The 27,049-nt window shown below is 38.9% G+C and overlaps 1 protein-coding gene across 4 annotated transcripts in view; it reads right to left on the reverse strand.

The window, feature by feature from the left end:
* Positions 1 to 27,049, reverse strand: part of LOC149313753 (rap guanine nucleotide exchange factor 4) — a 196,436-nt gene that overhangs the window by 32,490 nt on the left and 136,897 nt on the right. For all 4 annotated transcript variants that reach the window (XM_089519740.1, XM_089519741.1, XM_089519739.1 and 1 more), the window contains 9 exons: positions 24,503 to 24,624; positions 22,870 to 23,053; positions 12,320 to 12,404; positions 11,889 to 11,949; positions 10,227 to 10,303; positions 7,785 to 7,931; positions 6,473 to 6,591; positions 2,757 to 2,845; positions 714 to 792 (listed from right to left, as the gene is read on the reverse strand). In XM_089519740.1, coding sequence (XP_089375866.1) covers positions 714 to 792; positions 2,757 to 2,845; positions 6,473 to 6,591; positions 7,785 to 7,931; positions 10,227 to 10,303; positions 11,889 to 11,949; positions 12,320 to 12,404; positions 22,870 to 23,053; positions 24,503 to 24,624 — 963 coding nt within the window. The remainder of the gene's footprint in view (positions 1 to 713; positions 793 to 2,756; positions 2,846 to 6,472; positions 6,592 to 7,784; positions 7,932 to 10,226; positions 10,304 to 11,888; positions 11,950 to 12,319; positions 12,405 to 22,869; positions 23,054 to 24,502; positions 24,625 to 27,049) is intronic.

A 27,049-nucleotide genomic window follows, 5' to 3' on the forward strand; every position in this document is an offset into this window, starting at 1 on the left:
TGCCCCCACCTTGGCTACGTCCCTGGTGACAGGGATGGGAAAAATTAGGAGGCAGAATATAACCTACTGTGGGGCTGATATGCAAGGACAGACCTCCTTATTGGTAGAGAAGCCACAGGTCCATAACCCAGTTTATTAGATCAAAGCTAGAACCTAGGATCAAAGAGAGGTTTTCGCACTGTATTTGCCAGAAATTATCATACATCTAAACTATTTTTTGATAATTGTAACAGCACAAGAGAACTCAGTCAGATCTGGTTTCCAAGGTGATTTTACTAGCTGATGTCAAAATCTGAAAACAGGTGGGTTCCAAAAGTGTATTATTTTACACGGTAAAGTCTAACTTCATCATGAAGAAGAACAGCACATGGTGCTGGAGGAGAAACAAGGAAATTATACTAGATAAACACTTATAAAATGGATTGAGACAGGCAAGAAATTAATTGGTGTCATATTTTGATAGATAAATACAAGTTTTCCATCTCCTGATGGAAAGGAATGCTTCTTGCCTTAGATGCCCATGTATTTCCAAGATTGCTCTACGGTGGAAAAATACACAGAGTGCATCTTTTTTGGTCAAAGTTATATAAATTAATCAGTTATTATGATTTTCAACTTAATTCCTTTCAAGGAATGGTAGTGTTCACATCTGTTTAGCCTGAGAGTGTGTTTTTTTAAAAGGAGGAATTTTTTTTTTCTTTCAAAAAGGATATTGGGCCATCAAAGCTGGACAAAGCTGATTATTTGGCATGAACACGCAATGCATCATAACAAAATCATATACGCCAGCATCTGTGAAAAGAGCAGGAAAAGTAGCAGCAAATGATCAGCTTGTACACTTTCTGAAGAAAGCTTTTTATTTCAGTGAAATAATTTGCCCATTCCCCAAGCAGTGCAAAACACTTGATTTAATCAGGTATATTTTTGAATCAATAAATATAATTACAATATAGCACTAAACCACAGCTTAGCTTTATAGAATAAGCCAAATCCTGCCTGCCCCCTTCTGGTGAATTCTTCCACTCTCCCTCTGTTGCAGCCCACAAGAAGCTTTCAAAAGCCTTTATTCCCATTTTTATTAACAGCATCTTATTGTGTTGTCCTCTGAACCTGGACAAATTAATTAATCCTAACTATGGCTAATGGATTTTCACATAGTGTATCATTAAAAGATGGAATTCACTAACATAAGATACAGTAATAGCCACCAACATGGATAGCTTATGAAATCAATGAAGGATAAGGTCATCGATGGGGACTGGTCATGGTGGTTACAAATTTGTTCCTGGAGCAGAACCAGTGGCAACTGGTGGCTGTCATGTCAGTGGAATGGCAAAGTCCACCTGGATGCTCATCTAAATTTTATAGGAGCTGCCCAGGGTGCTGAACTTCTTTTGGAGAAAGATTTTGGTGCTTTGAGGAGCCACTTTCAAGTTCAGACTGAAACTCAATGGGTTTCCTGTCCCACTGACAGAGAAGGACCTGTAGCTACTGTCAGAAGCTGTCGCCATCTACTAAGGCAGTGGTTCTCAAACTGTGGGGCAGGACCGTGGTGGGTGGTGGTGCAAGGCTTGCGCAAAGGAGGAGGAGTGCAAGACTGGCAGGCCTTGATCCCTTCTCCTTCTCCACTTCTCAAAGCTTTTCTGTCCTGGAGGGGAAGGGGAAGGCAAGGAGTATGCTTGGAGCCTCTTCCTGACGGAGGAGAAAAAGGAGGACGAGGACAGTCATTTTCTTATACAATGTTATAATATGAATTCACATGAAGGTGTGAAGAAGATACACACATTAAACGAACAAAGTATTTTTATTCATATACAAAGTCACGTGGGGGGCACAGCATCTGGATGTAGATGTAAATGGGGTCACAAGGGTAAAATATCAGAGAACCACTATGCTAAGGCATGCACTCATATCCTGCTTGTGAGTTTTCCATAGGCATTTGGTTGGCTTCTGTGAACGGAATGTTGAATTAAGTAGGTCTTGGGTTTGATCTAGTGTGGCCCTTGTTATATTTTGTTCTTATATTGTGTTCTTAAGCAGTCAACCAAATCAATGTGTGCAGGTCTCTAATAAATTAAAATGTTTTTAAAAGCCTGAATTGCTTTCAGCTTGTACATTCTGTCTGAAGTCAACTTCTCAAACACTGCCAATTTCTAATACATAAAAATGTATTTTAGATGTTATGTATACTAAATCCAACAGATCTCAACGAAAGCACTGTTTTCTTTGCTACTATGCACAACAAACTGTTTTAGGTCTGTCTTTTATTTTAAGCTCATGCAGAAGAAAGACAAGCAAACTAGTGATTACAGATGTTTGTGATCCTACAACTGAAGAGTAAAATTTCGTGGCTGAAATCACAACCCATACACCAACAAATGGAATACTGCCCTGAGATGTTTTGGAAAATCTGTTTCAAAATACATCCAAAAGTTAAATCACATTGAAAAGTTTTGTAATATCTATATAAAAAAATAAAATAGATGGTTGCTAAAAGAAATTTGAAACTTCATCCCAATAAATTCCAGACGCTTTCCTTACCCAGCTGCCACGTTCCTGCTGCAAGGATTTTTTGTGGGTTGACATATAGCTACTTCTAAAACTCATTGAAAACAATGCCAAAATTCCTAGACACAAGACATGGATTGCACAGAATCTGGCTGGCTGGAATATAAGCAGGTTTCTATGCTGGCGTGCAGCATTGCTTTCTTCATTAAACTTCCATTACAAATAGGTTGTTATTAAATCCAGCCTACCTGTTCCATCGGTTAACGTTGATTCAAGACGCACTGTTTCTAGGAAGTGTTCTAAAATTTTCTCTGGTGTTCCTGACATCACAATGTACCTGAGAAGGGAAAAGGGAATTCATTACCTAAAATAGCCCTCTGGGTGTTGCTGGAAGAACAAAAGGGCATGCAAATGTTTAAAAAGTAATGTTTTAACATCAGCAAGATATGTTTTATACAGTATGTATTTACATTAGCACATACTTATCAGTAGGCTCCATATGAATTTAAGACCTTGCTTAGTTTAATTAGATTTTTTTTTCATTTTAGAACAGGCTTAAAGATAATCAGAGATCAAAAGGGAAAGGAATCTAGTTAAGTTGTTACAACAAATATCCAAGTCAAGAAGAATAGGAAAAATAGCCAGACACAAAGCAGTGAGGGCAATTGTGACAGATATTGAGAAATGAGCCCCCATCACAAGACAATTCTAAGTTCAGTGGTATTATTAACATCAGAGTCCTCCCCCAAAAGGCTCTATAGGTATTGTTGACAGCTGACAACCATTGATAACTTCTACATTATTACTGGGGTCAGTTGGGATAAGAAACAGTTGCCATGCCACATTTCTTAAGAGTTGAGCTACCAGGCTTTCTTAAAGTGTTTCATATTATCTTTGCTCCTGGTTGTCTACCCATGTTACTCCTACAATTATTTTGTTCTTGTCAGCACATTTTCTTTCTGAGCTCACTATGGAGCCTTATTTTGCAATGATCTGTGGTTGGAACGACTGCTGGAAAAAATCAAAGAAGAAAGTGCTAAGGCAGGCTTACTGTAAATGCATCTGAGGAAGTAGACTGAAGTTTACAAAAGCTCATGCTGTCAATTTCATTCTTTCTTTCAGTTAGTCTCAAAGGTGCTACAAAATCTCTCTACACACATTAAGAAAACAAAAATAATGACCACAGAGGATTTACATAAATTCAACCTAGATGATGAGGAAATTGAAACAGTTAAGGATCTTCAATATTTTGGATAAATAACTGATCAGAACAAAGACTGCAGTCAAGAAATTAGAAGACGATTGGAGAGAGCAGTTACAAAAAAAACTAGACAAAATCCTTAAGCGCAGTAGAAAGATGGGAAGGCAGTATTTCAGATGGATAGACTAAGGAGGCCATGGCCCTGAGCCTGCAAGACCAGAACAGTTGAGGACAGAGTGGCTTGGAGACATCTCATTCATAGGGTTGCCATGAGTTGATATCAACTCAAGAGCAGTTAACAACAACAACAACAATTGGAGCAAGTAAACTGACTCTCCTACTAATAAAAAGAGCATAGAAGTGACAAGTAGTATTCATATAATTGCCAAAGTTGTTGAAGTTCTTGAATTATGAGGGTAGAGATAGGAGGTTCTTTACAGTATCTGTAAGTCCTACCTTCCAACTCCTCCTCCAAAGTTTTAGCCAACTAATGGCCTTTAACATTTTTAAAACTGTAGCTACAGGAGGCATCACTAAGAAGAGGCTTGTCCACATCTGGCAACCTTGTAATTTGAGCACCGAATTGCACTAGTTCAGGTGATAATGAGAAATAGGAATGTCTATCATCCTCTCCAATTTTCTTTCTCAGTATACTTTTACTATACCACTTGGTTCTTACAACTTTGCATCATTTTACTGTATTCAAGTAGAGGGGGGAAATGGGAAACCTCCCCCTGCCTCCAAAAAAAAAATAAAAAAGGCACCTGCTGAGAAATAAGTAATGGAACTGAGCTCCTGGGAGCTTCTCCTTACTTTGAGCCCTGGCCATCACACAGTTCTTTTACCTGACAGCCCTTTGGGAAGAGCTGTATTGATGTCCCAAGAACACAAACCCTTGTTAAACCAAGAGAACATCCTTGCAGAGAGACTAACTGGGTATCTTGGGGAGTAAAGCACAGAGAGCGAGCAGGGGTGGGCGAGGAAAAGAGACAGAGAGAGAGTTCACTTTGCTGTACTTTAAATATGAAAGTGAAAATGAAACAGTAGAAGTGGCTTGCAGAGCCTGAAGACTAGTTGGATGCTGTACTCGGCAAGAGATCAGTCAGTTAAGAGAGAGGTTGCGATTGCCCACGAAGAGGAAGTTGGCATGCAGGTCTTTAGAGTTAGCTCTCAAGCAAAATCTCTTTGAGATGGCGCTCAGCAGAGATGAGATGTGATGAGACCATGGAGTGGCCTCCATTTTTTTTAATTCAGGCCATGTATTCCCAAACTGAAGACTTCCCTGGCCTTTTAATATTTCCAAAATGAAAGGAGACAGTGCGAAAAACTTTCCAAGTATTGTATCTCATGTGCTGTGAAGTTTACTCAGAGCATGGGAAAAATGAGGACATTTTGAAATTCCTCCTGGATAGAAGGTTGAAATGTAGAACATTTCCTGGAAAAAGAGGACATCTGCTTATTCTGCACATGACTAAAATAATTAGGAAAAGAGCTATCCTTCATTCCTGGAGCCTCAAAGAAAGTAGAATGACAGAAGGAGGAGAGTCCTGCATTCAGATGCAGTCAAGGCAGGATGGAGAGAAATTTCTTAGACACTTGAGAGTGTGGCCTCCAGCCAGAGGTGTAATGCTATTTCTGTTCAGGAAAACTTAAGCATGGTTTCATGGATGAAGTAGCACAGCCATAATTTTAATTGGACAATTAAAATAAACTACACCTTTAAACAGTTTTGCAGAAGAAGAAATTTCATCAGGCAAAGTTTACATGATAAGCTACAGTACACTTGCTGAACTTCCCTCCTTTACACAACTGTAAAGTACAGGAGCCCTGACCTCTTTGTCATGTGGCAACTCCAGATATGGGCCCAGAACAGGGAGGCAAGGCTGAGATAGGATATGAGATCCTTAGCAACAACATTGGTTTTGATAGTCAAAAAAGAAACAAAACAGTAACAATAGCCTATAAGCATAAATAACTGATTAACCTGAGAGGAGCCATAAGATAACCAGCCAAAGTTAGTCATATAGCTGGAGTTGTTCCCTGAAGGAAAAAAAATGCCTTAAAGGAATACCAGGCACAGCCTGAGTTGTTTATCTCTTCTTGAAGTTTTAGCAAATTCTCATGACAAACATGTATTACATCCATAAATATTTTAATATGGACTAGTGTTTAGAGCTGTCCACTATGATGGGGGGGGGGATAATTGAAGGGGTAATAATGCAAGCAAGCTGCACTTTAAAGGCAGCTTTCACAACTATTTTCAAGATAAAAGTCAGTGTGCACTTTGCATGTACCTGCACATCCTAAATTCTTAATCTGTGAGTCAGCAGGAACAATTTTGTGCAGAGTCAATCATTAGTGTTGAGTTGTAAATCCAACATTTTATATCTATTTTCTTAATGTCAAAACAATGTGCTTTAAAAGCTGTTCCTAGAGATTGTTCTGCTTAATAATAAAATTCTTATGATGCAGAGTTTTCTTTCAACGTTTTCTTCATGTCAAATATCTAAAATCAAAATTGCATAGAACTGATTGTGGAAATCTGAACAACTGTGGTTAATGTGTTTGAAAGTTCATATATTGTATACTTCAGTGCATGTAACTCACACCATTCTTTGCTAGTAGATCACATATTTTCAAATGTGACACACTGCATTCTTTCACAGAGAGACCCCCCCCCCCCCCACATACACACACTAACTTGTTATATAAAATCAAACATTAATCATAGGCTAGCTTCAGTGTTATGGAAGGGAAACATACTTGTGCTGAGGAGGCTGTGTATTTCCTTGATTAGAGGCTCTGTTTCCTGCTGGGATCTTCTCCAGGACCAAGACATCTTGGTCGTGTTCCTTAAGTCTTACTGTGTTTGCTTCAACATCCTGAAAGCCAATTTGCATAATTAATATAGTAGCTACAAATAAATTCTAAAACAATGGCTTGGACAATTGACCCTATCTAATGCTCCATAAATGGAAGACCTCCTCCTATCTAGACTAGAATGCTGGTGAGGCTTCCACTAGATGAAGCTATGGAGGCAATTTCCTCTGAAGCTTCCTGCATCACCTCACACACTGTTCCAGAGTCTTCTAAGTCTAATCAAAATTAGGATGTGTGTATGCAAGGGGCTTTAGAATAGAAGATAGAACTAACAAAAATTGTTTCACACTCTGCCCCAGTGCTATCAATGGCAGTGCCCTCTGAGCAAAACTCTGCTAAAGGGATACTGTCACAGAAGAAGCATTTGTTAGGATCCAGGCCAGTGAAATACAAAAAGCTTTTAACACCACAAGGGGACAGTGAACGGCAATAAAATAAATCCTTGAAATAATAAAAACATTATACAGTATTGCTGCATTAAGGAGTGATATGGGACCCAAACTAAGGAAAGGGGGTTGTATTTTTACATTGGCCTTAATGGAGAGTTCATGACAACCTGGAACTAACCAAACACCTATGAATTTCAAGAGGTGCCACTAATCTTCCTTGGACAATTATCCTGTATTTAGTTGTGTGAGTGTCTTTAAGTCACCTGTTGACTTATGGTGACCCCATGAATTTCATAATGTTTTCTTAGGCAAGGAATATGCCAGGGGTGGTTTCGCCAGTTTTCTCCTCTGAAATATAGCCTACAGCACCTGGTATTCATTGCCAGTTTTCCATTCAATTATTAACCAGGACTGACCCCGCCCCCCTCAGTTTCCAAGATCAGAAGGGATCTGGTACCTTTGTGTTCAGTCAGACTGCTTAAATCTCACAAAAGTAAATGAGATTTAAACAGCCTAATCAGCATATGTGACTTTTTTTTTATATGCATGCATTTTCATGCTTTAAGGTGAAACTGTTTCACACATTTCTTTTATCAAAACACAAAGAGAAATGACTCTTTCCTTCCAGATCTTTATTTTTAAGGTTCAAAACTGGATTTAAAATGTTTTTGCATGGGCAAGGCTGGTGAGGGCTGGTGGGAGCTGCAGTCTGACAACATCTGGAAGATCACAGTTTTTCCAGTCTTTAGCACAACATTTGAGAGTCAGCACTTCTGTAACATAAATCCTCCTCCACATTGACTTACCCGGAGTATCCTGTTAAAATCTTCCTTGTCTACCCTCAAGAAGTGGCAGTTATCTTCTCTTAGAACAATGGAAGCTGCTCTTGGAGCATCATTTACTAATGCTAACTTGCCAAAATCATCGCCTTCATGTAGTGTACAGACCACACCCTTAAATAATAATAAAAAAAACCAAACAGATAAACTGTCATTAAGAGTTTGTTTCAGTGACACTCCATTTGCAAACACTGAATTTTGAAGCCAAATACTATAATAAATGCATTTGGCAGGAAATCAACAGTCCAAATAATGATGAGATAACAATATGTGGCAGCTGGTTATTACTAATACTACAGAAAAGCAAGAGGCAAAGAAAGAATGGAATTTGTTCTCTGAAATTTGATTCAGACTTCTGGCTGCACTAATGAAGCCAACTTTCTATATTTTTTCTTGTTTTTCAGTCAACACTTTTTAAAATCAAGTTTGTTGAATAATAGACTTTCCTCAGTGACTAGCAGTTTCTATATGCACGGCAGCCTATTTAACTGCAGAGTTAATTGAAGTCGCGTTTGCTCTAATGTGACAGAAGAGTTTATTGGATCTAGTTACTTCAAAACACAAAATAAACCATTTATGTTATTCTAGCTATTTATTCTATCCCATCTTTTAAGGATCTTCTGTAAGCGGCTTATAGTCTCTAAGTAATAATGTTAAATAACTTCTAAGAGTCTTAGGCTCGGTACACACCGCCAGGAAGCAGTGTCCTGGCGGCAATAGTAGGGCTCGGGAGCATGCACCAACCGCACGCTCCCAAGCCCTACTACATGTGGCGCCACTATTGTCTGGCACCACCCACACGGGGGGCGTGTTGATGATGTGTGGCCATCTTAGCACCCATACATCTCTTTCAGGAAGCGGTATCGTAAGGGCTGTGACACAGCTCTTACGACGTTGCAAAAAGGAGCCACTCTAGGCGGCTCCTTTTTTGCTGCACAGTGATGCCTCTCCATTTGGTTGCCGTGGCAAGGCTACGCAGCAAAAAGGGGCAGCATTTTCCCACCCGTCTGTACTGCCCCATAGAGACAATCTGATGAAATGGGCAGAAAATTCTGCCACGCAACTCTTAGTGGTTTTGGCTGGAACACAGTAACACACTCCACCCCATGGAAGATATAAAGTACAATATAAATTTATTAATGCATTATGTGATTTCAAAACAATTCATTATTTTAAAAAGAAGATACAAATTTAAAAGAAACCACAGTTATTTAATCATATAAATCTATGGGCTAAATATAAGAAACTGCCTTATACTTTAGCTACTTGAAAGGGCAAGTGTTTGAAGATTGTTGCTGTTTGTTTGTTTTAATATCCAAACAACTGTTTTGTTGTTATGGACTATTTACTGCTAATTTCTGGCATTAGATGCAACATACAGTATTATTCCCACACTCGCATAGATTCCTTTTTCATTCTGAGACGTATCCGAACAATATGTTCCCTTGTTTTCTTCTTTTTTGTCTTAGTTTTTCTTTTTTTAAATTAGAGTGCTACAGTATATTGGTGACATATCATTTTTGCAGTATAACTCTGTAACTCTAAAAAAAAAAAAAGGAGGAAATTTTCCCTTCAGACCGTAGAACTCACTCAGTAAACCTCACTCTGGTTTTAAAAAGCCTTTGGAAGAGCCCTAGTGTGAATCCAAAAATTGTTACAAAGAGCACCCAGCAATAATGGAATGAGTGTCCATGGTGGTAAGAACAACCAGCAAGACCTGGTAAAAGCCAAGGAGCTAAATCACGAGAAGCAACATTTCCTCACACCAGTCTGGGATGCTACTGTTTCTTCTTGCTTAGTATTACCTGCTCTGGCAAAACGTTCCCAGGACATCAGGTAGAGGTCTGGTTGTCCCTTTTAATGAGAAGTGCCAGGGATGGCACATGGGGTCTTCGGCATATAAAACATGTTTCTGTGACTGAGCTCTGGTCACTAATGCTTAGGTCCTCCTGATATCAATGGGACAAGTTAAGATAGATTGTGGTGAACAGGGATTTCTCATATATGAGAATCATGGTTCACATTCCAGGCCCCATGTGTGAAGAGAAGGGGGGGCATTATTATACCATGTGCTGTATCCATGCCCAATTATGTCTGCAATCTACACACTAGGGCTCTGTGTACCTCTGCCTTTATTTGTGATTGAGATACACAACAATACAGATTGTTAACTAAACCTGAGAACTATTCCTCCCCACCCCACCCCACAGACTGGCACTATAGAAATATTGTGGGTTGCATCCAATGAAGGCAGAAAGCATTTATCTCATTTTGGAAAGCAGAGTGCTCAATATGCCTGCACTCACATTTATATATACATGTATGTGTGTGTAGTGCATGCACATATACATGCATTCATGCACACACACACACTAAAGAAGTATAAAGGAAATATAAAGAAGACAATACCTTGCCATAGATGACTACATTTACTGATCCCTTTAGAATAATATACCACGAGGTCCCCTCTTCTCCCTGATTAAATACTACAGAATATCAAGGAGAAAAAATGAAGGTACAATGAAAATGTAATGACCTCTTCATATTTATTTATTTAAATATTGTAATCCCACCCTTTATCATTGGTTCTTAGGGTGATGTTCAATATAAATAGTTTACAACATTTCTAGATTAAAACCATAAATGATTTAAACAAAATAAAAAGTATTAAATAAAACAAGAGTTATAACAACTTTGATCGTAAAAACAATTTCAAACCATGTACACTTTTACTCTGAAGCAAATACACTTAATGTATACAAAATTCAGTGGAAAAAGCAATTCTATGAATGTTTCCCCTTTTTATTATTTATTTATTGATTGGATTTCTATGCCACCTTTCTCCCAGATAGGGACCCAAGGCGGGTTACAAAAAAAAAATTCTAATAGACATATTACAACAAAACAATTAAAAATTGTTGTTTTTATTGTGGCCTCTCCTTTTCTCTAGTATGGGGTAGGCAAAGGCCTGACTAACAAATTCCATAGAATGAAATACAGAAGTTTTTCCTTAGTAGAATAATGTAACCACTTCTGATTTCCAGTAGATGATCATAATTTTTAATTGTCCTGGCTCATGGAGTCAGTATGATGTAGTAGTTTAAGTTCTCAAGTAGGACTATGGGAGACCAGCTTTCTAATTTCAGCTCAGCCATAGAAACCCACTGATTCTAGACAAGTTACATTTTCTCAGATTAAGAGAAGGAGGGAAATGGCAAAGCTCATCTGAATAAATCCTGTCCTATGAAAACCTTATGACAGAGTCAACATAGGTTGGAGCTGACATGAAAGCATACAGCAAATACACTCACAAGAAGAAAACTAGATTATCAAAGAGGAATCTGAGTTAGAACCTCTCTCCTTGATATACAAGTTTTCTTCTTGATTTTTAAAAATCTGTTTTGATATGGTTTTGTTGCTGCTGCTGCACGGGGAAGCATTCAACTTTGCATCCCCTATCTTCAGCCTGAAATGGACAACCTGCCCTTAAAACCACTACATCCTACTGTATGTGTAACCCTAAGCAAATTTATTTGGAAGTAAAGGCCATTAGGATCAATGGGGTGCATCTACACTGAAGTTTGACACCACTTTAACTGTCATGGCTCCATCCTACAAAAACCTGAGATATATAGTTTTGTGGGGCACCAACACTCTTTGGCAGAAAAGGCTAAAGACTTTGTGAAACTATAGATCCCAGGATTATATAAGATGAAGCTACATCACTTAAAGTGCCAAACCACATTATTTTTACAGGGTAGATGCATCCCCAGGAATTCCAAACAAATACAGAAACATGAAGATATGGAAATTAAGTATTACCCTACATATTTTCAGTTTCTCCCCTCAAAAAATAAATGGTATCAATTCATTGCTTCTGTTCCATATGCCCCCACACACACCTCAAAACCTCCAAGTCCTACATCATATCTCACAATATAATACAAATGGAATAGAACATTTCTGTTTCTTCCTGCCACTCAAATTCTAAAATTTTCAGTTGCAATGCAAGAAGTAATTAGCTCAGTGTCAGACACAAGGATAAGATGATTAAAAATTCATTTAACTCACAGACTGTTCCTGCTTTGGGGTGTGATTCAAACACTAGAACACCTGCTAACTCCCGCTTTACCTTGAAGAAAAACAAATGGCAAACAATAATTTTTGACACTCTTTAATTTGTGTGAAGCTGAGGGAAGGTAAAGGAAGAAGGAACATGTAGTAAAACAGATTTCAAAAGTTTTTTTTAATGTACCTAGCATATTTTATTTATACTATAGCACAATTTCAAAATTACCATCTACACATAAAGCTACACCCATGCATGTTTTATGCAAATATATTCTTTATTTTGTGGGGATAATTGGGGGGCTCTCAAAGGGTATTGAAGAGGGCTGGGCCAGGCCAGCATATGACAAATGTGTGCAGAATTAGACAGGGGTCAGCCCAGATTTATTTGTTTGTTTATTTATTTGACTGGAAATGAAATACAAATGACTCACTGTTGTCGAAAGATGAGATAAAGCTTTTATATGCAGAAGTTCTTCATATATAATTTCTAGGTCATCAACAGTTCTCTGCCCAGGCCTGTGACAATATACACACATAACAAAGAAGTGAACAGAACATCATAATTTTAAGTATACTGCTTGGTGATATAACATGGAGATGGTTGAGTAATGTTAAAACAACACTGGAGGATAAAAAAGTAGGCTGCTGTCTTCTATACACACCCTGAAAATGTATTAATTCTTTTAATTACAGTATTGTCTAACAATTTCTATATATTATTTTAGATGAATACTGTATGAATTAGTCCACAAATGAGTTCAAAGCATATTGAAAATAGGGCAGCGTGTTAATATTATTCAGTAACAGCTCTCAGTAGCACTGCCTCCGCTTTAAAACTACTGTTTTTACAAACAAACTTTATGAACAAGTGTGAGTTCTGTGACTGCAGCTTCCAGTTGCTTGATGTAAGGCAGCTGTGGTGGAGCTAACACTTTGTTTTTACCAGAACAGTACTTCCAAGACTGAGGTTATCAATCCTCTCCTGGCCTTATTTTCCTGATTGAAATCACTCCCTTCAAGCTGCATTTTGCCTAAACAGAAAGAGGGGTGTGTGTGTGTGTGTGTGTGTGTGTGTGTACATATATGCCTTCAAGTTGCCTGTCGATTTATGGTGTGCCATGAATTTCATAGGGTTTTCGTAGGCAAGGAATACTCAGTGGTAGTTTTACCAGTTCTTTCCTCTGAAATATAGCCTACAGCACCTGGTATTCATTGGCAGTCCAAGTAACTAACAGTGCTGACTTTACACAGCCTCCAAAATCAAATGGGATTTGGTGCATTTGCGGGATACATATATCTAACCCAGCCTCACAGATTCCCATCATCCTCAAACAATATGGACATTGGAGGCTCTGGGGAGAAAGTCAAATAACTAGGTAAACTATTTTACAAATTTTAATAGGTCAAATAAGTACAGTACTTTAAAATGTTTAAATAATTGATTTGAACCTACATACATGATGAAATAATATTCATTTAACCAGGTGGCAGCTCTAGTCTTAGAATAATATGTGGTGCCTCACAGGATCAGTAAGCAGTAAAGGACTGTGGGTCTCTCTGAGATGCCTGCATTATCTATGCTATTTTTACAATGCTCTGCAATGCAATACTCTTTGCCCCTGCTTCAGATCACTAACAAACATCATTCATGAAGGAAATGAGATGCTGCAACCCACAAGGCAAAAGGAGGGAAAATATACTTTCTGCTTAAAGCACAAATATAAGAACTTAAATAGCGTACAGATAGCTCCTATCTACATTACTAACACTCTAATGCCAGTTGTTAGTGAATCCTCCAGTTCAGTTGTTTGCAGATCTTGCTTTCCTTTTGTAGAAAGAGGAAGAATAGGCAGGGTGGCATATGCTTTCCACTAAACAACCAAAGGAACAAAAATTCAGTTCCAAGACCAGGTAGCATCTGCATAAATTACACAAGGCCCAGTGTATTTTGCTTATTTGAAACAGCACTTTGAAAATATGCTTCTGCAAACCATAGAGCGATGCCAAAATTTTGCCCCTGCCTCTTATAACTGAACGTTTTACTAGCCTTTCCCATTTTTTTGCATCCACCCTTTCTTTCTCACACACTTTTAAGTCAGCATTACTGTCCTAAGAACTAGAAAGACACCACAGCCTCAGAGAGTCTCAAACTGATCATTTCTGTGACCTATAGTAAACCCCAGGTTCCATTAATGCAACTGAGTAATAGCAGCAAATACAAAGCTCTGGAATTGAGTAATTCCTCCTTGTATGTTGAGGGAGGAGGGTTGGGTTTTCTCTCTCCAGTTTTAAAGGATGTTTGACTCTGAATTCCAGTTGCCTGAGGAAGAAGTGCAGGAGAATGCTGCGGCCTTCATGCACAACTTCTGATCCTTCAGTGCTATCTGTCCAGCACCTGACTGAATCCTGAATTAGTTTTACTTTGGTTCGATTTAGCAAGGGAATTGCTACATCCTTGTTCTCAAGAATATAAGAAACCTAACATTAATGAAGGGAATGCTGACAGAAAAAGCAAGCTTTGAGAGAAATTAATTCAATAAATTCATGGAAGATAAAACTATCCATACCTACTATACATCATGACTATGTACTGCTACCTTTAAAGTCCCAAATGGCTTATGATCAGTCTGCTGAAAGGAGCAGCTGCTCCTAAATCTTCCTGCCAAATTACTGAGGTCAGCCTTGGAAGACACTCTCTGGGTGTCACCAATGGGGTGACCCAAGGCTACCACGGAAATAGCTTTCAGAGAACTCCTGTCTATCGAGTATCCTTTCTAGAGAGATCCTCGATATCTCCTTTAGATGACAAGTTCAGGCCCTTTCCTTTTAGCAGGCATACTAAGAGTTCAAGATGCTTACTGCTTGTGTCTTGCTTCTGGGGCTGCATCTGCAGAAATAATGCAGTCTGATACCGCTTTGTCATAGCTCAGTACTATGGAATCCAGGAATTTGTAGTTTGTTGAGGCACCAGAGCTCTCTGACAGAGAAAACTAAATACTTCACAAAGCTACAAATACCTGAATTCCATGGCAGTTAAAGTTAAGGTTGCCATATTCCAATCCCCCATATCCAGGCATCTAATTTGAATATTATGCAAATTATTATAATTGCATTCTGATTATTCAATTCAGCACATTAATCTTTGCACTTTTCTACCATTATGTTTCAATCTTAGTACTAGTACCATGCTAAGAGCTCTTTTTCTTCTTCATTTACCTCTAGCTGGTGTAAAGAGAAGAGGTTTCCAAGAAGCCCCAGAGAGTGAAGGAACTACCTTTACTCTGTCAAGGCTGTTCGGAAGAGAAGTTTCATTGTGCTGCCTAGCCTTAGGCCTAAGCCACTGCACAACACAAGTCCGTCTTGGCTTGCCTCCTTTCTTTTCCTGCCTTCTGGGCCTGTCAGGGGAAGGGAGGGGGACTGGAACAATAATCCCGCAGGGCCTGCAGGATGGAATGAGGCTCCCACCAGTCTTCTTGCACAATTTTCCTGCTTCATTTACACTGCCGCATTTTAACTTCCCCATCAGACTATGGTGAAGAGGAAATCTGGGATTTACTGCTTCAACTGGCTCAGCTGGCTGAGACATTTTTAGTCCCTTCAATCCAGGATTTTCCAGGACAAATGGCAACTCTAATCCAAGTGATACCAAACTGCATTATTTCTTCAGTGCAGATGTAGCACAGGTCTGGCTACTGTGGGAAACAAGCCTAGATTCCTATGTGAAATTAGCTCAGCAAAAACTCACTCTAGCATAGTTGCACTGGATTTAACAGTTTCATGATTGGTAGTGCAAGAAGCCAGGATGGTATAGTGGTCTGCGTGTTGGACAAGGGCTGGGGAGGTCAGCCCTAGATATTTCTTGTGTGAATTTGAACAAGTCACACTCTTGCAGCCTCAGAGGAAGGCCAGGACAAACCCACTCTGAACAAAACTTGCCATGAAAGCCTTAGGGTAACCTATCTGAGGTACACAACAAGAGATGCAAGAAACAGAATGCATGCCATCTCATAACCAACTATTTTTGCAAAAAAATAAAAGAAAGAAAGAAAGAAAGAAAGAAAGAAAGAAAGAAAGAAAGAACTGGTTTCTGCTCAATGCAATGGACATTCTGCAAGCTTGATGGATACAGATCCTGAACCAGAAAAGCCTTAAGTCTGGTTCACCAGCTTCTTAATACTGGGTTGTGTTTAGATTTTTTTTTTTTTTACGTGGTGCATATTAACATAAATTCTGCAAAATTGCTGAATTTGCTATGGAATGTTTCAGAACTTTCTGTCTTCTTAATCAGGAGAGTGACACTAAATTGAGCTATGTGTGAAGCTCCCTGTGTTCTGTTCAACAGTCTGTATAAATTATTTATAAGGGAGAAGGAAAGAGGAAGAGAAGAAAGGTTTTGTGGCACTACCCAGCAATCTTTATCACTCAGCAGTTACAGCATTTCATCTTTGCCAGAAAGAAGTGGGCTGGAAATTCTTATTTAAATAGAAGTAGCTCCAAAAAGGTCATATGAAATGTAAAGTGACTTTACCTTACATATCTGACAAGAAAAGTATTTTTCATCAAGTGCAACTGTAACAGATTTGCTGAACTTTTCTGGATCCAGACCCTCAAAAGGAGATCTGGTCTATGGCTCTGTGGTTTCTAATTGCAACACATTGAAAGAAAAATCACCTTAAGAAAAAAAGTAATTTCTGGTCTATAAATACCTCATAGCGGATGTGCAAAAAGTCAAGATTTCTGTGACAAATCTTAAAAACTGAAAAGTGCATTCTACAATGATGTGTACATGTTATGACATTCAGATAATGGCAGATGCTTTGTGGGTTTTTTTTTAAATGGATGGATAGGGTTTGTTGTTATTGTTGTTTGCTATAAGGGGCACACTAAACAAAATGGGTTTTTTAATTGTTCCAACAAATATTTGAGATGTCACATATTTTAATTATAGAGATTTAAAAAATCAGAGATTAGGTTTCTTAATTGGGTCCTAAATATTTTGAACATAGTAAGTTAAAAATAGTGTGTGTTTGTTGCTGTTTAGCAGTTCACAACTTTTGCTGGCTGCATTTCACCAATACATTTCAATACATAGTTTTTACTGTGTAAGGACAATAATGCTCCATAATGCTGAAGGCAGTAGGAAAAGAGGAAGATGACATTGCAAGCCACAGCCTTGAGTCTGTAAGATTTGAACAGGGCTGTTGATGACCAGGGCTCATGGAGGTCACTCATGGATAGAGTTGCCACAGGTCAAACTTGAAGGCAATTACTGGCAAGTGTGCATTGTGAGAGTTCATGTATGGACGTGGGCATATTTTCTTTTCTTTTCTTTTCTTTTTGTAAATAGCCATAGAGTTATATGATCCAAATGTAAACTGAATGCTGACCTATTGTTGGACAGGTTAGATATTTTGTTCTGCTTTTAATTTAATTTTTATTTTTCAAGCTTTCCTTTAAAGTGAATCTGTGACACAGAAGCAGCAACAGGGAGAACCCAGGCTTTTTCGTATTCTGCTGTCACATGGTAAGATATTAGGTCTCACAGCTTCTATAAATCTGTGTGGTGCCCCACTGATGTAGATTTCTAGGATCCTGCTGTGTGAAGACCTACTTTCTACAGAAAACTCATTGGGCAAGCTATGCCTAGTTATACCCAGGATAATAAATGGGAGGCAGACAGAGAATGAAGCTGCACATTAGTGGAAGGGGGTTTGGGTTGAAAATTATATGATCAATAAATACTGTTGGCTGTTTGAGTAGGCCACCAAGGTCATGGAGACAGAGTTTCTCTATTGATGTGTGGAAACGAATAAGGGATGCACCTCTACAATAAGAAAACACTGCTGTGCTCTCACTGCCTGTTCCTACCACCCCATTTTTGCTGTAAACTTGGACAAACTTCCATCCAGAAAGAAAAAAGAATCTGAAGTGAGAAGAGGACAAAGAAAAGCCAATATAATGTTATTTAGAATCTAGTACTACAAACTACATATATCTTGTAACACATACCCTCCAACGGTCCCAATTTGGCAGAGTCAGCCCCGATTAATCCTTGGTTGTCCCACATTTTCAGCTGCTTTTAAAATGTTTTTCTCTCCTCCTCCCACTATCTCCTTTAGTCCTCAGCTTATTTTGGTCCCTGCAAACTGAGGTCAAAATGCAAAAGTAGTCTGCATTCCATGAACCTAGATAGGAGGAGGAAATGCGGAAACAGAATCTTTCCCTTCATAGAAGGCTCAGGCAAAAACAAATTGCAGGAGCCTCTTCTAGCTTGTCTGTTCTTCCTCATTAATAACTTTTGTCGTCTTGACCTGCTCTCATGCTGCTTGGACATATGTGTCCCAGTTTTCATCTATGAAATATTGGGAGGTATGGTAATGCACCAGCAATATGCCAGAGACTGTAGAAAACTGCAGTGTTATAAACTCTACCCAGAGGGCTGAGGACCAAATTACATTATACAATTAGCATGTCATTAGAAAAGTGGAATTTCATTACATAAAATACAGTATGCCAGTTTATTTTAGCAAACGTTTGCATCTCTCTGCATACTGAAAATTTGCTTGCTCCTTTTTATGATTGGTCATTGGTCCACTTTAATTTGTGATTTGGCATTGGTATGATTTATTTTGTAAGTAAAATTGCTCGGCATGGAAGTTTTAAGGAAATGGACCCTTAGAATTTAAATAAAGACAACTTGTGACCTTTCAGATGTAGCTGAACTGCAACCTCCATCTTTCCTCACCATTAGCTATGCTACATAGGGATGATGGGAGATACAGCATAGCAACATCTGGAGGGTCACAAATTGCTCATTCCTAATCTAAATGATAGGTTGCAAATGAAGAATAGGGACTCTGGTAACAGAAGCATTAAAAAGGTGTTTAGCCCAATCTAACATGTAGAGCGATCCCTGTTCAGCAGACAGGGTCAAAGGCTCTACCTGTGCCAGGCATGAACTGAAACAATACTATAAGTTAAGGCATAAACCCAAAGCATGCTCCCACTGAAGCAAGTAGTAGCACTGACCTTACAAGCTCAGAACCAAGACCATCCCACAGATGGTGGAGATGAATGGTGGAAGGTTCTAGATTAAAAAGAGAAAAGGAAGCCAAGCATGCAGATGTCTTGTGGAATCAATTGCCACAAGACATAGAAATGGTTGCCAACCTGAATGGCTTTAAAAGCGATTGGATAAATTTGTGGAGGATACGTCTATCAAAGCCTACTCATTAAGAAAGCTATATATCACAAGGCAATTGGCTAACCACCACGGAAACAAAATGCTAGCTAGATGGGCCTTTGGTCTGATCTGGCAGAGCCCTTTTCTCATTCTCATGCAAGTGCAAGGAGAAGAAAAGTACAGAGTGGCCCAACCTATTTCCATCATTCCCACTATCTTGCTCATCTACATGTAGAACAGAGATGGAGAATGTGCAGTCCATGAACTGTATGTAGCTCCTATTCGCTTTTTAAAAGATGCCCACAAGCTCTCACCAAAGCCCCTGGAATCCCCCAATAAAAAACACAAACACCCACAAAGCATCTAAAATTCAGCCAAGTATAGATAAAGTGCAAATCAGTGGCAGACTTCTAGTAATTTCTGAGCCACACTTTTGGCTAGTTTTCCGACATGTTCCTCCACTTGATGGTAGTGGTGCTCTATGGTACATTCACATAACATGACATAGGTGTGATATTGGGAATTCTGAGTTTTGGACCTAAAAAGTAATTATGTGGCTTCTTTTCAAGGCAAATAGCAGCATCAGGGTATTGTCCTCCTACAGCTGTAAAACTGTCCCCTCCAAAAGCTGCTACTATTTCCTCAGGGAAAAATATATGGGTTCCCAAATAACATCTGCATTATTGCCCTGAGACTAAATGGTCCCACCTCACCCTCAGCAATATGAATTGGGCTTCATAGGTGTGGTTAACTTTTTTTTAAAAAAAAAACACTAGAAATCCTATAACTTCTCTAATTTGGTTCTAGAAAAACAAGGAAAAGCATGTGGATCTGCATCAAATAGCAACTGTCTACTTCAGAACAACATTTTCTAATTTAAATGCCCTGGGTCATAGTTTTTAAATATTTGAATTTATGTTTAAATGAGAACAAACTAGCATTTCATGCTAATAGCTAAATCAACTAAATAAAGATTTAAAATAAAAATTCAATTTAGGTTGTCATTCTTGAATTGTGAAATAATAATATAGAAAAAAAGTAATCCACAGCTTTCAAGCATTTTCCAAGAGTATACTACAGATCTGTAGCTCTTACAATCATTAAAGGCAAGCAGCTTTGTTTGCTGCACCAAAAAGGAAGCTAATTTTCCATTTATAGCAATGTATGTTTTTAACAAAAAGAAAAAAACCTCACCAATAGCAACAAGACTCTGCCAATCTCCCCCTTGAAGCTTTATTCTTTTTTTTAGCACCAGAGACATTCTTTCATAATTTGACAGTTAAAATGTTGCAGTTAATGTAATAAATAGAGAATTTTTAAAGTTGCTGTCAAAACAAGTGACACATTTTGCAAGTGAGTTTCAAATTCGAAACAATAGTGAGCACCTTTTGAAGCAACAGCATCATTATACAATCAAATGCTCAAAGTAATCTTTGCAGCATTTTTTTTAAAAATGCATTATTTCTTTCATGATAATTATGTCAGTTTTGCGTGCTCCTGAACAGTCTCAGCAGCTGTGGTGATTGGCAAAATGAAGGTATTTTTCAAGCCAACACAGAGCCTACACTTCTTGTGAACTGCAAGAATCTGGCTGCAATATTTAGTCAAAGATATAGGGGCTAAACACACCAGCAAAATATGCTTGCTTCTCGGTGGCTTGGGGGCATGACTTCCACATGTTGCATGCCCTGACTCTGCTCCAAAGCCGCCGTCATGCTGCCCGCCCAACCAGATGGTGGCCAGTGTTGCAGCATTGCGCCATTTAGATGTTGCATGCTGTCAAAATGCAGAAAAACTGCCACAGCGGCGACAAAGGCACCTTTTCCCAGCGTAAAAAGGATCAGCTTTCTACCACTTCTTTTAGTGCCAGGAAAATGTCGGACTGGGGCCATGGCATGCGGTTGCCACAGCCCAGATCTGGTGCTCAAAGGGGTGGCGTTAAGCCACTCCTTTACTGCCGTCTGTTTTTGGCCATAGTTCTTACAGATGAGACAGGCAGTCTTAGCCCTCATACATGAGGCAAGCAATTAATGTTTGGACTATACCATTATGATTCCCCATAGTAGGGAATGCTAGCAGCACCTCCTTCCACATCCCATCACATGAACAGTTAGCACATCAGGGAAAATGTTATACTACAACATTTCTCTGATATATAGTTTTCTACATGCACAGAATATTTTTGCAAAGTGAAAGGTTACATTGTATGAACATCCACTGAAAATCTGAACTGACAGAGTCTCCAGAGTTTTAAGGAACATTTGGTCTTCCAGATGTTTTGGACTTTAGCTCCCATTAGCCTCACTCACCATGACATATGGTAAGGGTCCCACCCTTACACTCAACATATTTAAGGTTTATCACCTTACTGGCTGTTTTTGGCCACCTAAAGTACATCAAAGATCAAATTTCAGTTCAGAGGCCCTGCTATTCTCCAGAAAAAGTTGCACCTTATGTGCATAAGGGCATATAAATGAATATGAGCTTTGTGTGTAGCCTGTCAAGCAAGGAATCACATGTCCCTTTTAAGCAGGTATGAGCTGAGATTCGGAAAATGTTAGGGACCCAGAGAAGTGATTTAAATAACATGCTTTGAAATTATCAGTAGCCCTCATCCAGCTAGGCCCAGCATTTGTTTTCTGCATTGATCAAACAGATGGCTTTCAGAAGTCTAGACCAACTAATTGACCTGATTTGACAGAGACAGTCCTTATTAATCTTGTCACCCCACTTTTTCAATTGCTTTTAGAATGTCCACACTTCTCATTTTCCCCCTTCATCCTTGGTTTAGTTCAGCTGTTGCAAACAGTTAACTCTTCAAGAGGGAGAGGAGGTAGTCAGTGGATGGACTCTCGGCCTTTCCAGGAAGCTAAGGCAAAATTAAACTGCTTTAACATTTCCTGTCTTGTGTGTTCTTCTAAGGAAGAACACACAAGACAAGAGAGGCTAAAGCAGTTTGAAGTTTTGCTGGTGTGTTTAGCCCCTATGTCTTTATTTGACTTAATAACTTTTGCATGTTGATCACACTGCTGTTGTCTGGCCACCTGTGCTCCTATTTGCATTTGTGAAATGCTGGAAGGTATGTACTGTAAGTCTACAGCAGGACATGGGAACAACACTTATACAACAGGATGAAGGACATCATCACACAGTGCATTATCAAGCAAATTCCAGAATTTGCTACTGGAAGAAGAGTGCCAGCTTCAACACTTTTGAAAAGGAAGTAGACTAATTCATAGAACATAAGATCAATGGCTACTGATCATTATGGATATATTATCTCCAGTATCAGAAGTAGCATATCTCATTGCTCTAACTGCTGGAGTACATGAACTTGAGGGTACGTTTGCTCCCATGTCCCACTTGTGGACTTTCTAGTGGGTTCTGAAAAGATATATAGCTGACTTGAGTGGAAACAGAATGCTGAACTAAATAGGCATTGGCCTGATCCAACATGGCTCTGCTTAAATTCTTATGTCCCTTTAATTACATGCACCTGTGCTTTTTATTATTCCATTAAAAAAAAAGATCTAAAAGCAGCCCCAAAGGAGAAGGGAACAGAAAAATGCTGAGAAAAAGAGGTTGATTAAGCCTTTCTATTCTTGCGAAGAGTCTACTAAAATCAATCTCTTAAAATTATTTCCTACCTGTTGGGGGATTGTAGTAATAGAATTTTTGAAGGATTACTGTAAAGCTGAACTATTGACGACTTAAGTTATCTAGCATAAGTACAAAGCTTAAAACTGAGAAGATGCCAACCTGCCCAAGACTCTAAAAAATGGGAAATAATAATCTTACGGCTTTCTAAGAATCATCCTCATATGGGCATCGGGTCCAATTTGAGAGAGCAGAAGCATGATGTCTTGTAGTTCTTCATCAGATTCTTTCTTCTCTTCCTCTGTTGGCATTGGGGCATCTTCATGCTCATCATCCAGAAATCGATAAAATAAGTACTTGTCCTGGAAGTGTTGCTCTTGATCCACTGAAAGCATCAATATAAATGAACGATCAAGATGAGAAGTAGAGCTGTCCCAATCCATTTTGCTGCAATCTAGCTCCCCTTGGCCAGGGGACTCACTCCAGTCAAGGTACATAAACTCCACTGTTTTGGTTTTTGGTTTTTTACTCATGAAGGAGAATATCTGAAAAACACCTCATCTCTTGCAGCAAAAACATGATAATCTTAAATGTAATAATTATTTGCTGCTCTTACACATTAATGCAAAATCCACTGTCTGAGGCAGCTGCCTCAATAACGATAAAGTTGGACTTGGTAGAAGGACTTAAATGAAATGAAATGACTGAGATCCTGATGATCAAGGGAACTTGCTAAGAGAAAACTGAACTTCTCACAGATTTCTCCCTACATTATCTGGCCAAAGCCATGAAACAAAATTGTACTGCCAGAAGTACAATGTAATATTTAACTGTGTTGAGTATGACTACTGAAATATCCAAGAGGTTAAGATGGCCAAAAAAATATTATTTTTGTTCCATTGCTTTGTTGTTGTTGTTGTTGTTGCATACTTTCAAGTTGTTTCCAACTTATGGTGACCATATCATGGAATTTTTGTGGCAAGATTTCTTCAGAGGGGGTTTATCTCTGCTGAAAGCGTATGAGTGTCCATGGATGAATTTGAATCTTGGTCTGCAGAATTAAATGCTCAAAACCACTACATTATGCTAAAAAGGTATATTTTTCAGAGAAATAGCTGTGTTAGTCTGTTGCAGCAAATAAGGGGGGGGGGGAAGGAGGGGTGAATCTAGCAGCATCTTTGGGACTATGTAATTTAAATTCCAGCATGAGCTTTTGTGGTATTTTAAATTTTCTAGAATTTTTATGTGGCTCCCTCTGGGGAGAACAGCACATTCTGCCCTCATCCACTGGCCAGGGGACTGATGGCCACTGGGAGGCTGCTTGATGAACATCACAGGAAGGGGAGGCCAACCTGGCCTCATTCATTGCTCAGAGAAGCAGCTGCTGCAAGAAGTTGGCTTCATTCTCTCCCTGCCAGAAAGAACACCTCATATTTGTAATGAGGCTAACCAGAAAAGGAGCTGCTGCTTCAATGCTTCCTGTACTCTCCCCTGCCAACTCCCTCTTCCTTTTTTTTTTAATCAATTATACAATGAACCTGCAAACAGGAATTGTCCCATCTTTCAATATACATACAATAAAAATGTCATTCTTTGCTAATTTTCTTCTTCAAGAAAGCAATGAGTAGTTTTATCAATTTTCTTCCTGCTGCAAGAAAGTTTTGAAAACTGGCCAATTTTCAGGTACTATTTGCACTTCTGGGCATATTCTTCACAAAGTTTGCATGTGGTTGTTTTGCACAGAAAAAAAAATATTGTATCGGTAATGGCATTTTCTGTGCAGAAAATAATAGCATGTCCAAGTAGCATTTCCTCTACAGCAATGTAATCTTACCGTGGTTAAGAACACCCTCCTCCAGCAATACCTGCCACATGCCCACTGCCTGGGTGCGTAAATGAACACATGAACTTTGCTGCATTATCCAATCTACCAGTTCTGTTCCGACACAGCATTGTCTGAGGAAGAAAGGGAAGAAAGAGTTTTTTAAAAAAGTTCTGTATAACAACTAGTCATTTTTTTTCCTCAAGCCACTCATTATGTTATAATTATTTTAAAATAAATAGAACCACCTGAGGGAGAAAAAGTTTCCTCTGTTATCATATATAATGGTTGCAAGGAACTCTGCTTCAGCTAGACAAGTGAGACCTCATCACAGAAGGCAATGACACCAATTCACTCAATATAATCTCTCTATCTCACTTTGAAGGACTGTCAGAAACAGCCAATTTTTAGAAATAATTTAAAACCAATCCAAGACATTCTGGAAAAAGTAACCTCTATGAGTCAGCCAGTCCTATAGGCATATCTGGATCAGCCTATCTAGCTCAATAAATTTAGATGACATTCTGCATGTATTCTAGATATGCTCCTGGTCCAAGGCAAGTGATTCATACCCCTCTAGCACAGAGGAATGAAACCCAGACACATGCCTTCTACCACTCCTTCATACACTTAGAGGGTGGGGCTAACCTTACTTAGCCTAATTTTTGAGCGACCTCAGGGCAGGGAACTGAGGCTGCTTCAGATGTTTTTGGGTTAAGCACCCAGTAGCCCACCTTTCTCATACTGGCAGGCTTTCCAAACTGCTTTGGATTTCAAAAAGAAGAATATAGTACCTCAAAAGAAATTAGTATGGAACTTTGGGCAGCATCTAGTTTGTGGTTAATTCCTAGTCCAGTCTGTATTCCTACAGAAGTTTTTGGACTCTCATAGGTCCCTGCCAGCATGGCCAATGGTCACAGATAAAATAAGCTATAGTTCAGCAGTGAGAGGGCCACCGGTTCCCCATCAGCACTACAACACATACACACACACAGTGCCTACAGAGCATGAGAACTTTCTGACTGACTGACTGAAGGCTTTAGCCACATAATATATGTGAAAAACACAATCTGTTCATATTTTTAGAAAAGAGTCTATGTGCATTAAAACAGCTAAGGAGCAAACATTAAAAGCATAGAAGGGGAATATATCACCTAAGAAAAACAGGTTTGGAAGAATAGAGCTGAAGGAAGAGGCTGTTTTGTAAAAAAAAAAAAAAAACAAACAAGCCACGACAGCATAAATAGCATCACTACTATTAATCAGAATGCCCACACATAATCACAAACCAGGCAGAAGGCTGGTACTTCTGTTGATATTTATTGTTTTGTAGCTATAAAGTGACACTGAATACAGGACTCTGCAGGTTTCCATTGGCAACAAGCAATAACTTCCTGGCAAAGTTATCCAATCCTGGCACGCCATAAGAGATCCCTTCATCTCTCCCTCCCCTAGTTCTCCAAGCACCACAGAGAACTGAGAAGAACAGCCCTCTCATTTAATGCCAGATGGTAGCAGATACCCTCTCTCATTTTGCAATGGGCTTTGCAGATATTTGGAAGCAAAGAAAATCCGTCTCCTATTATTATCTCTGGTGCCAGAACTACAGTGAAAAGTCAGCTGTGCTGTGCTTTTGAAGGTGTGTAACCCTTGCTTAAGTTCTACCAGGCTCAGGGTCTACACAAGCTAACATGAGTCCACTCAGTCCCTTAGCTCCCCAAGTCTTCTGGGAGATGATAAAAGAAGAAGGTTACTCCCTAGAAATGAAATCTGAAAGCATGTCATAAAGTCATTTACTTCCTGACTCACTTCATGCCATCTTCCTGAAGGCTCTCAGAAGCAGCAGAGCACACCTCGGCTGTACTCCACACATACCCCCTGATGCATTAAACAGCTTTAAGATGAGAGTCTAAATTTCCTGTTCCTGAACTTTAAATTATACTGTATGTTTTAAAAAAAGAAATATTCTTATTCACCATTATGGCATATTATTATTATCATCTATCCTAACTTTTCCCAGATTGGGACTCAAAGAAGCTTACAATGATAAAAAAAATATTAAAAATCCACAAGAAAACAAAAATTATAACACAAACAATTTAAACAAATCATAAACCAGGTTAAAAGATGTTGTTAAAGCCCACACAGTATGAGCTAGCACAGCACAGTAATACAGATATTCCTTATGATGCAGGATCAAGGAGAAATAAATACAATGATGATTTTACAAGGAAAATTTGCTGAATTTATCAGAATGTATAGGAATTCATGTTGCTTCCTGTATGTTCGCTGTGTGGTTCTGCAGGGTGAATCCACACTGCAGAAATAAAACAGTTCAACACCACTTAAAACTGCCATGGTTCCATCCTGTAGAATCCTGGGATTTGTAGTTTGGTGAGACAGCAGAACTCTCTTACAAACCAGGCTGAAAACCTCACCAAATTACAAATTCCAGGATTCCACAGGATGGAGCCATGGCAATTAAAGTAGTGCCAAACTGTTTTATTGCTGCAGTGCAGAAGAGCTGCTAGTTATATATCACTGCGAAGGAAGGAAGGA

This window comes from Sceloporus occidentalis, unplaced genomic scaffold (genome assembly GCF_023333645.1).
Source record: "Sceloporus occidentalis isolate IW3139 unplaced genomic scaffold, rSceOcc1.0.p SCAF_4, whole genome shotgun sequence".
Classification (NCBI taxonomy): domain Eukaryota; kingdom Metazoa; phylum Chordata; class Lepidosauria; order Squamata; family Phrynosomatidae; genus Sceloporus; species Sceloporus occidentalis.